The 12,938-nt window shown below is 39.9% G+C and overlaps 2 protein-coding genes across 3 annotated transcripts; one reads left to right on the top strand and one right to left on the bottom strand.

The window, feature by feature from the left end:
* Nucleotides 1-520: 520 nt before the first annotated feature.
* rab43 (RAB43, member RAS oncogene family) lies at nt 521-5,607 on the bottom strand. The gene is made up of 3 exons (XM_036531214.1): nt 5,287-5,607; nt 3,438-3,621; nt 521-3,046 (listed from the first exon to the last, which is right to left on the bottom strand). The coding sequence occupies exons 1-3, from the start codon at nt 5,473-5,475 to the stop codon at nt 2,793-2,795; spliced, it is 627 nt and encodes a 208-aa protein (XP_036387107.1). The 5' UTR covers nt 5,476-5,607; the 3' UTR covers nt 521-2,792.
* Nucleotides 5,608-6,292: 685 nt separating this feature from the next.
* On the top strand, nt 6,293-12,899 carry nuf2 (UF2 component of NDC80 kinetochore complex). Of its 2 annotated transcripts, XM_036531212.1 has the most exons (14): nt 6,293-6,358; nt 7,088-7,214; nt 7,645-7,719; nt 8,092-8,162; nt 8,960-9,021; nt 9,292-9,389; nt 9,576-9,649; nt 9,737-9,830; nt 9,931-9,993; nt 10,372-10,509; nt 11,008-11,148; nt 11,336-11,511; nt 12,268-12,403; nt 12,654-12,899. In XM_036531212.1, exons 2-14 carry the CDS (start codon nt 7,092-7,094, stop codon nt 12,759-12,761), a joined length of 1,359 nt encoding a protein of 452 aa, XP_036387105.1. In that variant the 5' UTR covers nt 6,293-6,358; nt 7,088-7,091; the 3' UTR covers nt 12,762-12,899. The 2 variants fall into 2 exon arrangements, with proteins under 2 accessions (XP_036387105.1, XP_036387103.1); XM_036531210.1 differs by having other exon boundaries at nt 12,268-12,721.
* The last annotated feature ends 39 nt before the right edge of the window (nt 12,900-12,938 follow it).

Raw genomic sequence — 12,938 nt, 5'->3', positions numbered from 1 at the left:
CATTTATTCATATAAACACAAAATAATTTAGAGAATTTATCCAGAACATATACAAGATAAAAATGGATTAATAAAATTGACTGGGAAAAAATGAACTCATCAATGACACATACATGCATCTTACTGGTATTGTGACCTTTTCAAAACACTCAGGCAAACCATTAGCAGCCCCATTCCTAATGATGAGAAAAGAACTGTGAAAGGCACTCTTCATTAAACAACATGAATATATACTTCATCTCTATCATTATATTAAATAAAATTTCAAGTAAATTAAATCATTGTAATCTCAGCCAACCTTTAAATGCATACAGTATCAAAATCACAACATCTTGCTTATTGATTTGTATTTTAATTATCAAGTACCATACAAAATAGAAACTATGAGTAAATAGAAACAGACAAATTTACAATAATATATAATAATTCCTGATATCTGCCTTCATATGCAAATTTGATATGACAGAACTTTAATGTTTTAATTTCAAAACAAACTCCATGAAGGCAACACATTTGTGGGGAAAATAAAAAATAAAAAAGTTCACTGCAGCACTCCACTCCTTCATTCCAGAATGTAGAGCATACTGTTGTAATTGTTTTTGTAAAAAAAAAAAAAAAAAACACCCAGTTTTAGTTTTTCTGTAGATAAGGTGTTGAAGATCTTCTCTTTGTATCTTCAGTTTATGTCTAAGATGTTATCCCGTGTGATTTTACTCTCTACCCTGCTGTGATGTACACTCAAAGGTCAGTTCTAGATGGAGACAAATACCACTTGTGTATCTGACCCTATACCACTTTATAGTGCCTCAGGTAAGATATTTCAGACAAATTACTGAGGAGAAAAGTGTGAGCCTCCTGTACCTATGAAGTGACCTGTCACCTGGCATCCAGACTTGACAATGATTAATAGACAACTTCAGAACCATTGCATGTAATAGTTATACTAATCATAACTAAAACAATACTTTTGTATCTGCAAGCGATCAAAACCATGTTTCCGTAATGACAGCAATTAAAAGTGACATCTGCTTATATCTACCCCTGATAGGAGTATCTCATCCTCTCCTATTGAGAAATGCAGCTATCCTCATACCAGAGTAACAATTTTCAGCCTGCCAACCAGAAAGCAGTAAGAAAATGACACCATCTCTGGACCACAGAAGCAAAAGTGAGATGTCAGGTTGCAGGGTACAGATTTGTGGAAGAAACTGCCTCTAGGTAAAAAATAGGCCAATGACACTGGGCTTGAACAGTATGCTCCTACAGACGGTGTGGGCTGCCCTCTTGCACTCTAGAGAGGCGATGGGCTGCCCTCCTGCACTCTACTGAAGCTGTGGGCTGCCCTCCTACACTATGAGAGGGCCTCCCTCTATGTGACAATCTTGAAATTTAACTGTCAGAGAGACACGTCTCAGAGATGAATTCAGTTATCATTAATCCTACAGATCTCACGTCACTTCCTTTTATGAGATGGACAGTGTATCACTAAAACTGATCCACATACACTGCATGTTAGGGATATCGACATGTATTCAAAAACCTCCTCACTGCCAGCCTAAAACAGAATGATGCTTACAATAAGAATGGATTGCATTAATATGGTGCTTTTCATGAATTTCAAGACATTTTACAGTGAGAGTGTGTATATGTGTGTGGGGACAACACCTCAACCCCCACCAATGTACAGCACCCACCTGGGTGACGCATGGCAGACATTTTACACCATAGTGCTCACCACACATTATCTGAAAATTATTAATCCATCAATCCACCGGGATTATTGGCTGGACAGACCGAAACAGCCTGATTAGGACTTTAGCCAGGATGATGGAAAGTCTGCTGCTCTTTGTGATAAGTATCATGAAAGTAAGGACTGTGTATAAGTAAAACTGTTCAGATTGTCATCAAGAAAGAGATATCAATGGCACAGACTGATAAAGATACTGCTATTGAGACAAAATGCAAAACTTCTCAGGAAAACCTAATCAACATGTGTTACCTATATGCCCATGACATGCCTATTAATTCAGTTGCATACATTTTGTTCTCATTCCTTTTTGAAAACATTGTTTTGAAAATGGCAACTTCAGATTCAGCTTAAGAAATAGAGATTACTATTTCTGCTACAAGCTCTTTCACAGGACCACAAACGTACACAATTACTGCACCTACCCATACAGTATTGTAAAAACACTTCCTGATATTCTTCATTGATCAAATATAAAAATACTCCACCACCACATGTATTAAGCTTCCCTTCAGTTTACAAATGAGACTTCAGATAGACCTGCTTTGGATTGTTTGTTTTTCTCTTTTAAGTGGTTTTCTTAAAATGAAAACCCAATATGGACAGTTCTATAAATGTGGCACTCTCTGGCTGGTTGGGGGAATCATAGTGTGGCAAACAGTCTTTTCTGTCCTGTCTGTGGTTGAGAATCATTATTTGAGATTGTTTATGTTTACACAGTTTTATCTAAATGTATCACCATTGCTACAGTTCATCTGCCCCCGTGCAACTGGTCTCCAAAACTGTGTGTTGATCATGACATGTTTGTACTGGCCATTATGTGGCATCTCCCTCACGTCTATTTTGCTTAAACTGAGAGGCAGCTGCTGCTAAACTGCAAACTATTCCTGAAACTGGTCCCTGGAAAAATAGTATAACAGAATTAAATCCATGTAAAGTTGATGTATTGCACAGGTTAACTTGTCCTGCCAGTTCAGCTACAGGTGTTTACTCGAGGGGGGTGACATAAACATCCGCATCTCCATAACATCACTATGGACATCCATCAACATCCACATCCCCAGCCCTCGGCAGCCACATCCTTGCTGTTGAGTTTGAAACTGTCTGTCACATTCTCATTGAACATTGGCCCACCGTGCCTAAGGATGAGTTCTGCAGCCATTTTGTTGAAGGCCTCGTCCACATTGCTGGAATCCTTTGCCGATGTTTCTATGGCATGGATGAATTCCAGCTGGTGTGCCATTGTTTGGGCATCCTCAAAGGGAACTTCACGCATCTCGGCCAAGTCAGATTTATTGCCTTGACACAGGTGAGCCAGAGTTAGAAATGGACACAGACAATAGAATAGATAGACAATAGGTTCAATTATGGAGAATGAAGCCAAGAAGCCTGTAAAGGAACTGTTTTTAAAGGAACTAAACTCGGCATAGGTAATACACAGTAGGGAGTAGGGATTGATAGTACAAAAAAGGCATTTCATCAAGTTTCATTGCAACTACAGATGGCAGGGACAACAGATAATTTGTAAGAGAAACCCCATTTTGAATGAGGCATTTATTTCACACATCCATCAAGGCAAAATCTGTACTTTAAGTGCCTTCTCAATTTCCTAACCAGGAAGAAAAATGCCCAATTCTCTCTAAGTAACACACAGAAATCCACTACACATGACCAACATAAAGGCACTCACCAACTAAAAGAGGGACAATGTTGGAGCCTCCGTACTTCTTCACATCCTCCATCCACTTGGGCACAGACATGAAGGAGGCCTTTTTGGTGATGTCATAGGTGATGATGGCACCATTGGTGCTGCGGTAGTAACTCTGCGTAATGGTACGGAAACGCTCCTGTCCAGCTGTGTCCCAGATCTGCAGCTGAGGGTTGACAAGAGCCTACCAGTTACCTGACAAGCCCCATTTCCGACAGATCTCCTCAGAGGCACACATATGGACCCAGGGGTCAGGGGTTAGGCCTGCGCCCACTAAACACATTCAAGGCAACACAGAGCCACTGGGTCATCCCTAGGCCTCCACCACAAGCAGTGCACAGTATTCAGTGCCAGAGTGCTGACAACTGCTGACTCAGCACTAAAATTCAATGGGGATTCAACACAGCTGCATATCCATGGCACAAATACAGCCTAGAGATCAGGAAACACTCTCCCACAGAGCCTCAAACTGCTCACATAAGGTGCAAATTGTAACATATCAGTCAGGTCCTTTGGGCAGCCTATAGGCCTATGGGTAAAAAGGCTGTAAAGTCTGTCACTAGATCAGGAAGGACAATCATGTGTCCTGTTTTTTATTACAAATTTTCCACCAATTCTGCTCAAAATTCCTGTGCAGTGACTTCTATCTCTCCAGTCTGGAACACTAGAATGTGAAGTGCAACAAAATGTGCAGTTTTCAATATCTCATGCTCATAAAATACTGGTATAAAAAATATGGTCTGATGTTCTGCCAGATTACGAAAACAAGCTCGAGGAGGAAGTTGTCTAGCATGATTTCTCCTTAACTTTGGGGGTTGGGTATGCAAAAGTATTGTAACCTTTGCTTTGTCATCACTTCCTTTTCGAGGAACTTGTTGAAAGAGCTTGCAGTTAGAATGATGCCTTCAGCATTAAGAGACGTGAACTGTCCTCCTGTTAACACAAACTAGCCCATACCTGTGCCAGAGGACAGATCCAGATGTTGAACCAACCACTCACTAACTGCCTCCAAAAGGAATATTAATGAGTAGCCTAACTAATTTTCATACCTTTACCTTACATAAAACCTGTAGACTATTATTAAATGCATCTAATGAAACAATACAGCTAATTAAAAATATAGCACTGGCACTTTCAACGGTTTATCAAAGAAATTGTGGTCTCCAAATGTGAAGCTTTATATAATTTGTATGATAAACATAACTCATATGAGTAAATAAAAATACGATTAAAAAACATTGAGTTCATCGATCTCTTTTTGGTAGTGACAGTAACTTGAGAACTGAAAACGATCATTTCTGGCTGCACAAGGACTTCAGACTTATTTTTGAACACATTACTGGAATCACTATCTTAACCGTCTTGACTTGATTACTCAGTTGCATAATTTCTCCTGCAGCGCTGGCAGGTACTGTTTTTCAGATTCGTCATGCACTAAAGGTATTAGGGTCAGATTCCTGCCAACAGCCCCGTGTCCTTATAGTCACCAATCCATTAACGGGAATGATAAATGGAACCTGTCTATTAAACTAATAAACATGTTAAACGTGTTAAATGTTGTAAAAATATTTGTTAAAAATCAAAAAGTGAAAAACAGAAGATGAAAACTTGTTGGCTGACTGGGCTAATTAGCTACGCTGACCTCTTTAACCCACTGCATAATCCTGTCTCAATACTGATGTTATTTATGAAAACAAAGACAAGTGTCACTTAGTGCCATCATTATATTTGTAGTCTACAGTGAGAACGTTTTGGGTAATGGGAGCACGTTATAGAACATACTATTATTAAAGACAATAGAAATAAGTCTAGTTTATTGCCAGCTACCTACCTTGACTCTTTTCCCTTGAATATCTATTGTCTTCATCGTAAAATCCACCCCAATTGTATTTCCTTGTCTCTCGATAAATATACCTGTCTTGAAACGCTGAACCACACAAGTTTTGCCCACTCCGACATCTCCCACTAAAACTATTTTAAAGACGAAATCGTAGCTGTCATCGGAATCGAGTAATGACATATCTGTAGAGATTGTTGCTCTAGGTATAGGTAGCTAAACAGCAAAGGAGATGTATTGCATGTGCTGTTAGCTACCTAACTAGCTAGTTAGCCAGAAGTCGATTACACTTTATGAAGATGAAACTGACGTGGATATTCCTGCACCGGCGGAATTGCCAACGCGGAAGGGACGCGAAGCGACGGTGTTTTTGGGTATCCCTGCGCCATGCCTGATCGTTTTAACATGGGAAAAATACAGCATTTTCACATAGGTGTCTTATACCGCAGAAAGAGAGAGGTCCTAATTCACAGCTGTTTACGCTTGTGAAGTCCTCAGCTAGAGGATGTTACAGCTACGTGTCCTGTTACATAAAGACAGTTAACCAACGTTAAGAACACACAGCTAACTTGGCAATGTGTGATATTGCTCAAAGTAATGCAAAGGTCCAGTGGCAATAACCTTTAAGTAAACTGCAGCGTATAATATTACTCAAAATAATGCATATGTCAAGCAGCAACAGTCTTTAAATAAACTACAGCAAGCTGTGTGTAATGAATAACTAACTGTAGCTTACATGGCTGAGAAATGACACAGCGATACTAACGCATCAAGACAGATAGTCACCATAAAATAAATAAATAAAAAATAAAACAAGCGAATAATAATAATAATAATAATAATAATAATAATAATAATAATTTATCCGCGGTAACTTTAGTTTTACAGTCAGCTACTGTGTAACAACAATTTTTTTTTCAGGTTGATTGCATTACTTACTCCACACAGAGGGTGGCGATCTTTACACAACATCCTGTTTGACTGGCTAACTTCCATCTAACGAAAAATGAGCGGAAGTACTTGACGAAGCGCGAAAATCAAAAATACGACGAAAGACAAAGAGCAGGTAGTTTGTTTACGTTAGTTATTTTTATATTATGTTTTATTTTTATTATGTTATTGCTACAAAGCTAGCGAAATAAACGTGCTTTCAGTTAAATATTTGCATGAAAAGGCACAGTGAATTTGCTGTTAGGGTAGTACTGATATTTAGCTAGTAGTAGTCAATCTCCCTGTAGGTAACTGATGTTAGCATAAATAGCTTCTTTGTCCAGTATAGTAGAATTATTATAAATATTGTAGTATCTGGGTAGCTGGTTAGATACTACCCACAGACACACATCTGACATTCTTTCAAATGTGGCTAGCTATGTATACGATAACACAATTGTCAGAAACCTGCTCGAAAATGAATTAATAACTGGCTAGCTAAATAACCGTGACACGCCTGTTTGTTGACGTTGGTAGATTTGGCAATGGATATTAGGTTGACAGCCATCAACAACAAGTAATGGAATAGATTGATAATGATGATGATGACTTGCACGTTAAGGACCTGGGATTACATAGCTAATGCACTGACCGTTGGGTAGCTTACTAGCTAACTACTTGGTTAGAAGTTAGTTAACACTGGCTATACAGTTTCAGCTTTGTAGCAGGTAGCTAATGCATCCATCAAAGTAACCAGCTGATTGGCTATCAAACAGGAGGTATGTAGCTAGGTAGTGATATGGTATCAGAATAATAATATTGGTTATCTAGCCACATTTTATGTTTAATTTTGGTATGTCCACAGGGTAATGGCGGAAAACACCTTTCCCATCTATAAGGTGGACGTCCTCGTACAGTTTTACCGGAGTGAGGTTTTAACTGGGCAAGAAGCAAAGCATTTTAATAAAAATGATATAACTCCAAACCCAAAGGTAAGTGAACAATAAAAAAGGTTTACCTATACTAGGGAGCTCGAGCAACTTGCTAGCGATGTGTCACAGACGTTTTGGGCGCAGCGTACATTTTGGTGGCTCGTATCTGTGTAGTAAATTGTGTGTAGCAAAGTAAATACATATTTGTAATATTAAAAGCTTTCAATACAGCACTGTATTACAAGGTATACTGTACACGTATGCAGTTGCACAAGTACAAGTCCATTTATGTAAAGCGTTCACTACATATGGACTAGTAACCAGACACTTTAGATGTTTCACTGTACTCTGAATTGGGTCAGTTTTACAGTACTGCACTTACGAAAACAAGCGATCATTAGCTAACAAATTAGTCGTAATCAATAAGGTAATTGCTGATTGGGAGATACAGACATATTTATTTCATACAATGTATATGTCCCTATTGCAGCCAGATTCGATTCAGAGACTCTACATGAGAATTTTGCAGCTCCTGTATCACATCAGGCCTGAATGTAATTACGTGGTAAGTGTTACTTAAGTCAACAGAGACACTCTGTTGTAAAACTTCCTGGTAGCAAGTTAGACAGTGCTTAGATAGGTACTACTTACATAGATACTACTTGATACTACTACCTGTGAACCATAACTAGCATGCTGTGAGTTTCCCAAATGTTTAAGTGGTTGAAACATTTTGGCTACAAAAATGCTTTAGGCTTTAGCCCCTCTCCCCTTCCTAAAACAAGTTCAGGAAAGCTACATAGAGATATATTAGTGTAGAAGCCACTCACTTGGTTTTTAGTGGCCCCTGAGAATATCCTGAAATTTGAATTGACCTATAGACCCAAATTTGCTTTGATCTGATGTTTAATTAAAATGATTTTTTGTCCTTACTCAGGTGCCATTTGTTGAGAACATCCCCGTGTTGCAGGAGTGGGTCATCCCTATCATGAGTGTGTACTTGCGCATGTAAGTGTTCTAGCTATGTTTTTGTTGTCAGTGTGAATGGTCTGTTCTGTGTACAGGGAAGTCTGTGAAATGTTCTTGTGACTGGAAATCCAAAATTTTTCACTTAAAATACACTATATGGACAAAAGTATTCGGATGTCTGACCATTACACCAACAGGGACTGTAATGACATTGTATTCAAATACATATACTTTAATATGGAGTTGGTCCCCCTTTTGCAGCTATAACAGCTTCCACTCTTCTTGGAAGGCTTTCCACAAGATTTTGGAGTGTTTCTGTGGGAATTTGTGCCCGTTCATTCTGTAGAGCATTTATGAGGTCAGGCACTGATGTTGGACGAGAAGGCCTGGCTCGCAATCTCCGTTCCAGTTCATCCCAAAGGTGCTCAATGGGGTTGAGGTCAGGGCTCTGTGCAGGCCAGTCAAGTTCTTCCACATCGAACTCATCAAACCATGTCTTTATAGTCCTTGCTTTGTGCATTGGGGCACAGTCATGTTGGAATAGAAAAGGGCCTTCCCCAAACCTTTGCCACAAAGTTGGAAACAGCATACCAAGCATTGTCCAAAATGTCTTGGTATGCTGAAGCATTAACATTGCCCTTCACTGGAGATAAGGGGCCTAGCCCAAACCCTGAAAAACAGGTGTGGCCAAATACTTTTGTCCATATAGTGTATCTTCAATATCATATCGCACCATTTTTTGTGTTTGCCAGCAGGATAATGATGCACATTCCATTTCCCTGACATGAGTCCACATTAATTCTAAATCTGCATTTTATCTCTTTCTTTCCTTATAGGTGTCAGTTTTTGCCCATTTGCCATGTATATGACTTTCAGCTCAATGATCTTCTTAATCCAAGTAAGTAATATGCTGAGAAAGAAAAGGAATGTGTATGTTTATCAATGTAATATGCATATTCCTGACTGATGTTGAATACATGAACTATTCCCGTGGCAGAATTGTGCGTTAATACTAAATAAGTCAAGGTAAAGCTTTGAAATTGCATTCTTTATTTCAGTTGTAATCAATTAGTGCTATGTGTTTGCTGAACACTGAATCAGAAAACATACACTTCCGTACACAACTTTGTCTAACATTATTTATATGTAACAATTTATAACTTTACAGAAGCCAAGCGCACCATCAGTATTTTGAGCGGCATCATGAATTTTCTTCACTTCAGAAAGCTGAGGCTTGAGATGACCTCTGAGTACCAACAGTCATTTGTAAGTACACTCATCTGCTGCTTACACAAAACACATATCTGATATATTAAAAGGAATCTTAAGCAAAAAATAATGGCAATCGCTTGCCTTATCTAATGTGGAAAATGTTTGGGATTGGAGAAGAATGCTCATTATTAGTGTATGAATACTCTGAAGCAAAGCAACTTGTGCATTTCCCTGTTTCAGAGAGCAGACATGGATAAATTTCAGGCTTACAGCAAGGGAATAAAGGAGGCAGAGAAGAAGATAGAGAAGCTGAGGTATGTCCAACACAGACTACTGTTTCAATAATTTTTCGTAAAGCCATGTGAATCTTGCTATAACATCTTATCCTCTGCTTCCCTCAGGATTATCCCACCAGAACAGCAGGCTGAGACCAAGGAGCTGGCTGCAGCCATCTCTGAGCTCACAAATGCAAACCTGCACCAGTTGCAGGAAGTGGTCAGTAGCAAAGCCAGTTGCCCCTGTCGCAGAACATGCAGCTGACGGAAGTGCCTCTCATTTTCCCTCCTCTCTTACACGGCTGTGTTTCTCATTTCAGAATGCAATAAATGAACAGATTGCAGAATGGAAAAGTGAAATTGCAGAAAGGTCCCAGAAACTGGTAATGTTTTGTTCATTATACGTGTATATATGTATTTTCGCAATCTCTGTGATTTTAAGAATGCTTTATGGTTTGATCAGTGTAAGGGAATAAAGTGTTATCATAATGCTTTTTGGGATAAAGACTTTACAGTGAAACAGCCACATGAGGAGAATTTAATGCAAATTATTGTATTCAGAAGTCCCTGGCCACAATTGTACAAATCCAGTGACACTTGTTATCATAGAACTTTTCCTGTCTGACAAACACAACAGTGTATTTAAAAAAAACATCCTGTCTGTATAGTTCAGCTTCTGTTCCCCTGCTTTTGTGGTGGTAGGTCTTAAAAATCTAGATTTCCTGTGTGAGCTCAGCATCACCCTCTTTTCTCACTGACAGGCTCAGAGGAAGATGGATGTGGCCACTCTAAAAGAGGAAATCACTAAACTGAAATCTCAGATCGTGGAGTCACCAGAGGAGCTCAGAAATGAGATGGAGAAAATGAAGGAGAAAGTGAAGAACATCAAACATTCGAAAGTAGGAATTCCACCAATTGATTAACTGAAAACTTCACATTTCCTCCCTACCCCCTTATAGCTTTTGAAGATTCAGGGAATAAAACAAGGAAAAATGGTTATTGGCTCATCTGTAAGGAGATACAAACAAGTGTTTCTTACAATGCTAAGTGTAAGATGCACATGTAGCTTCTTAGAAATCTTGTCAGGCAGTTGCTGGCTTTGGTTTTCATTGGGTAAGTGGCACATTATTTCTTAAGCGTTGTGGTTAGTGGTGTCTTCTTTGTGCAACCTTTCATACCACTTTATTAGATGCACTGTGTCCAGATTCTCTGGACAAGAGCATCTGCTAAATGACAATAATGTAATCAGATGCCTTGGTGAGTGAGTGCTGTGTCCAGAGGTGTGAATCGGACCTTGATGGCCCACACTTGTGTCAGGTATTGGCTTCTCGTGTATGTGTGTTTTCGTGTTCGTGTTCGTTCCTGCAGACTTTGTGATTAAAGGGTTGTGTTTATAGGAGCGGGCTGATGAGTGCCTGGTGGAGCTGCAGATTAAAATGCAAGGGGTGAACCAGACTGAGGCTGAGATCCAGCTCATGTACAAGCTCCTGCAGGACCTCCAGGGGGTCATGGATAAGATGAACATCCAGCAGGAAGAGGTAGGAGCTCTCTCAGCTCCCTCTGGGAAGTGCTTAGCATTGGGATTCATCAGTACCTATGGATAGTTTAACTTTTACAAGCATGCAAGTTTCCAATTTAGAGGCCCTTCAGAGAAAAATTGACCCAGCAACACGTTAAGAGGTGCTGTGGAATAAAACAGGATATCATCTTTGTGCATGCGGACAGAACCAGAGCCTGGTGGCACTCAATGAGAAGATGCAGAAGGAGCTGAAGAACCTGAGCACAGAGGAGGCCCAGCTGAAGAGAGCTCTGGGGATGAAGATGGATAAAATGTCCAAGCAGCAGATCCGTAGGCAGAAGAAGAGAGAGATGAGGGACCAGCATGTGCAGAATTTGATGGGGTAAGAGACTCTTCACTGTTAGTCCTCTGTCTCTCTCGTTTCTGTCTGTTTGTTCAGTGGTGTACAGTTTGAAAACACATTTCATCACGTAATCTCAGCATCACTCACAATCTGCTACCCTGGTCCAAAATAATATTTGTTATAATTAATTTTGCTGGAGATTTTATATTATGCATTTCAACTTTTGTTCTGCTGAATTTGTTGCATTTACATTTGCATTTATTTATTTAGCAGACGCTTTTATCCAAAGCGATGTACAAAAGTGCATACAGTAAGTATAGCGACAGTACGGGGACAGGATGTGTACAGTTCCACAATGAGACAGTAGTTCTCAGCTGAGAGCAAGGTCTGTTTGAGGACGCAGTACTATCTGATTTTTACAACTACAGCGTATAGGGCAACTAATACGATACAACTTCAACACCTTCAAACAGCGCAATGAGTGTCAGAGTAAAGGTGGCGACAAGAAACAATTCAAAAGGCACACAACAATTTACAACAGCACTGATTGGGGGCAGCAGTTGTGTGCTGGGTCAGTCCAGGTAGAGTCTGAAGGAATGGGGTGATGGAGCTGTCCTTAGCAGGACAGGGAGTTCGTTCCACCACTGGGGAGCGATGTAGGTGAAACGCCGATGTCTAGCAGAACGAGTACCTCCAGTCTTGACCATGCAAGGAGCGAGGCGTCCAGTTGCTGCTGAGCGCAGGGGTCGGGCTCGGTGTTACTAGTTGTGATGATCTTTGTGTGTTGTCTGCCAGTCAATGTGACCAAGTCCATCAAAAGAGAGAGGAGATTGTGGAGCAGATCCAGGAGATCAACAGGGAAACTCAGCAGATCAAGGCTAAGATGCAGGCCCTTAGAGATGTCTGCAGCCAGGAGACTGAAAAGGCACAGGTAAGGTCTCCACCTCTTCTAGAATGTCATACATGTAAGGCATCTAAGTTTTGCCCATTACTACCTTTGGATTTGTATAACCTTTTGGAGCTGTTTGGGCAGAGACATTTGTGGAAAAAAATATGGTTTGTTGTAATAAATATATACTCTCAGGAATTCAGGACAAGCCGTATTCAGGGTTTCCCGACAACAACTGAGTTCCTATCAGAAGGCAGTGATGAAGACAATTTGAACCCTTTTGTCTCCGTAGGCCCTGTATGACCGTGTGCTGGCTTCATTGGACCAGTTCCACAAGCGAATTGAGAACCACGTCGTTCAGGGGAGTGAAGATCTTATAAAAATGAAAGCACAGTACTAGTTACCTTTCATTGCTTTTCTTTCTTTGCTTTTGTATCTTTCCTGTTTATTCAATGACTGCCTTCTTTCCGAATAATATGTATCTGTATTTTAATGTCTTTAATCCTTTTGTCAGAGTTCAAGTTCTTTCTTGAAAATGTAGACATCAATTTCAGCTTTCACATCACCAGTAGATGTG

The sequence above is a fragment of the Megalops cyprinoides genome, chromosome 6 (assembly GCF_013368585.1).
Source record: "Megalops cyprinoides isolate fMegCyp1 chromosome 6, fMegCyp1.pri, whole genome shotgun sequence".
In the NCBI taxonomy this organism is placed as follows: Eukaryota; Metazoa; Chordata; class Actinopteri; order Elopiformes; family Megalopidae; genus Megalops; species Megalops cyprinoides.
Note: the sequence above shows the minus strand (reverse complement) of the source record. Positions and strands in the feature narration are given on the sequence as shown.

Excerpts from the sequence above, each read along its gene's own strand:
- rab43 (XM_036531214.1), bottom strand. The coding sequence starts at position 5,475 with ATGTCATTACTCGATTCCGATGACAGCTACGATTTCGTCTTTAAAATA. Across the intron at positions 3,622-5,286 it reads TTCAAGGGAAAAGAGTCAAG|CTGCAGATCTGGGACACAGC; the intron begins GTAGGTAGCTGG and ends GTCAACCCTCAG. Across the intron at positions 3,047-3,437 it reads CATTGTCCCTCTTTTAGTTG|GCAATAAATCTGACTTGGCC; the intron begins GTGAGTGCCTTT and ends ACCTGTGTCAAG.
- nuf2 (XM_036531210.1), top strand. The coding sequence starts at position 7,092 with ATGGCGGAAAACACCTTTCCCATCTATAAGGTGGACGTCCTCGTACAG. Across the intron at positions 9,831-9,930 it reads TGCACCAGTTGCAGGAAGTG|AATGCAATAAATGAACAGAT; the intron begins GTCAGTAGCAAA and ends TTCTCATTTCAG. Across the intron at positions 11,512-12,267 it reads CATGTGCAGAATTTGATGGG|TCAATGTGACCAAGTCCATC; the intron begins GTAAGAGACTCT and ends GTTGTCTGCCAG.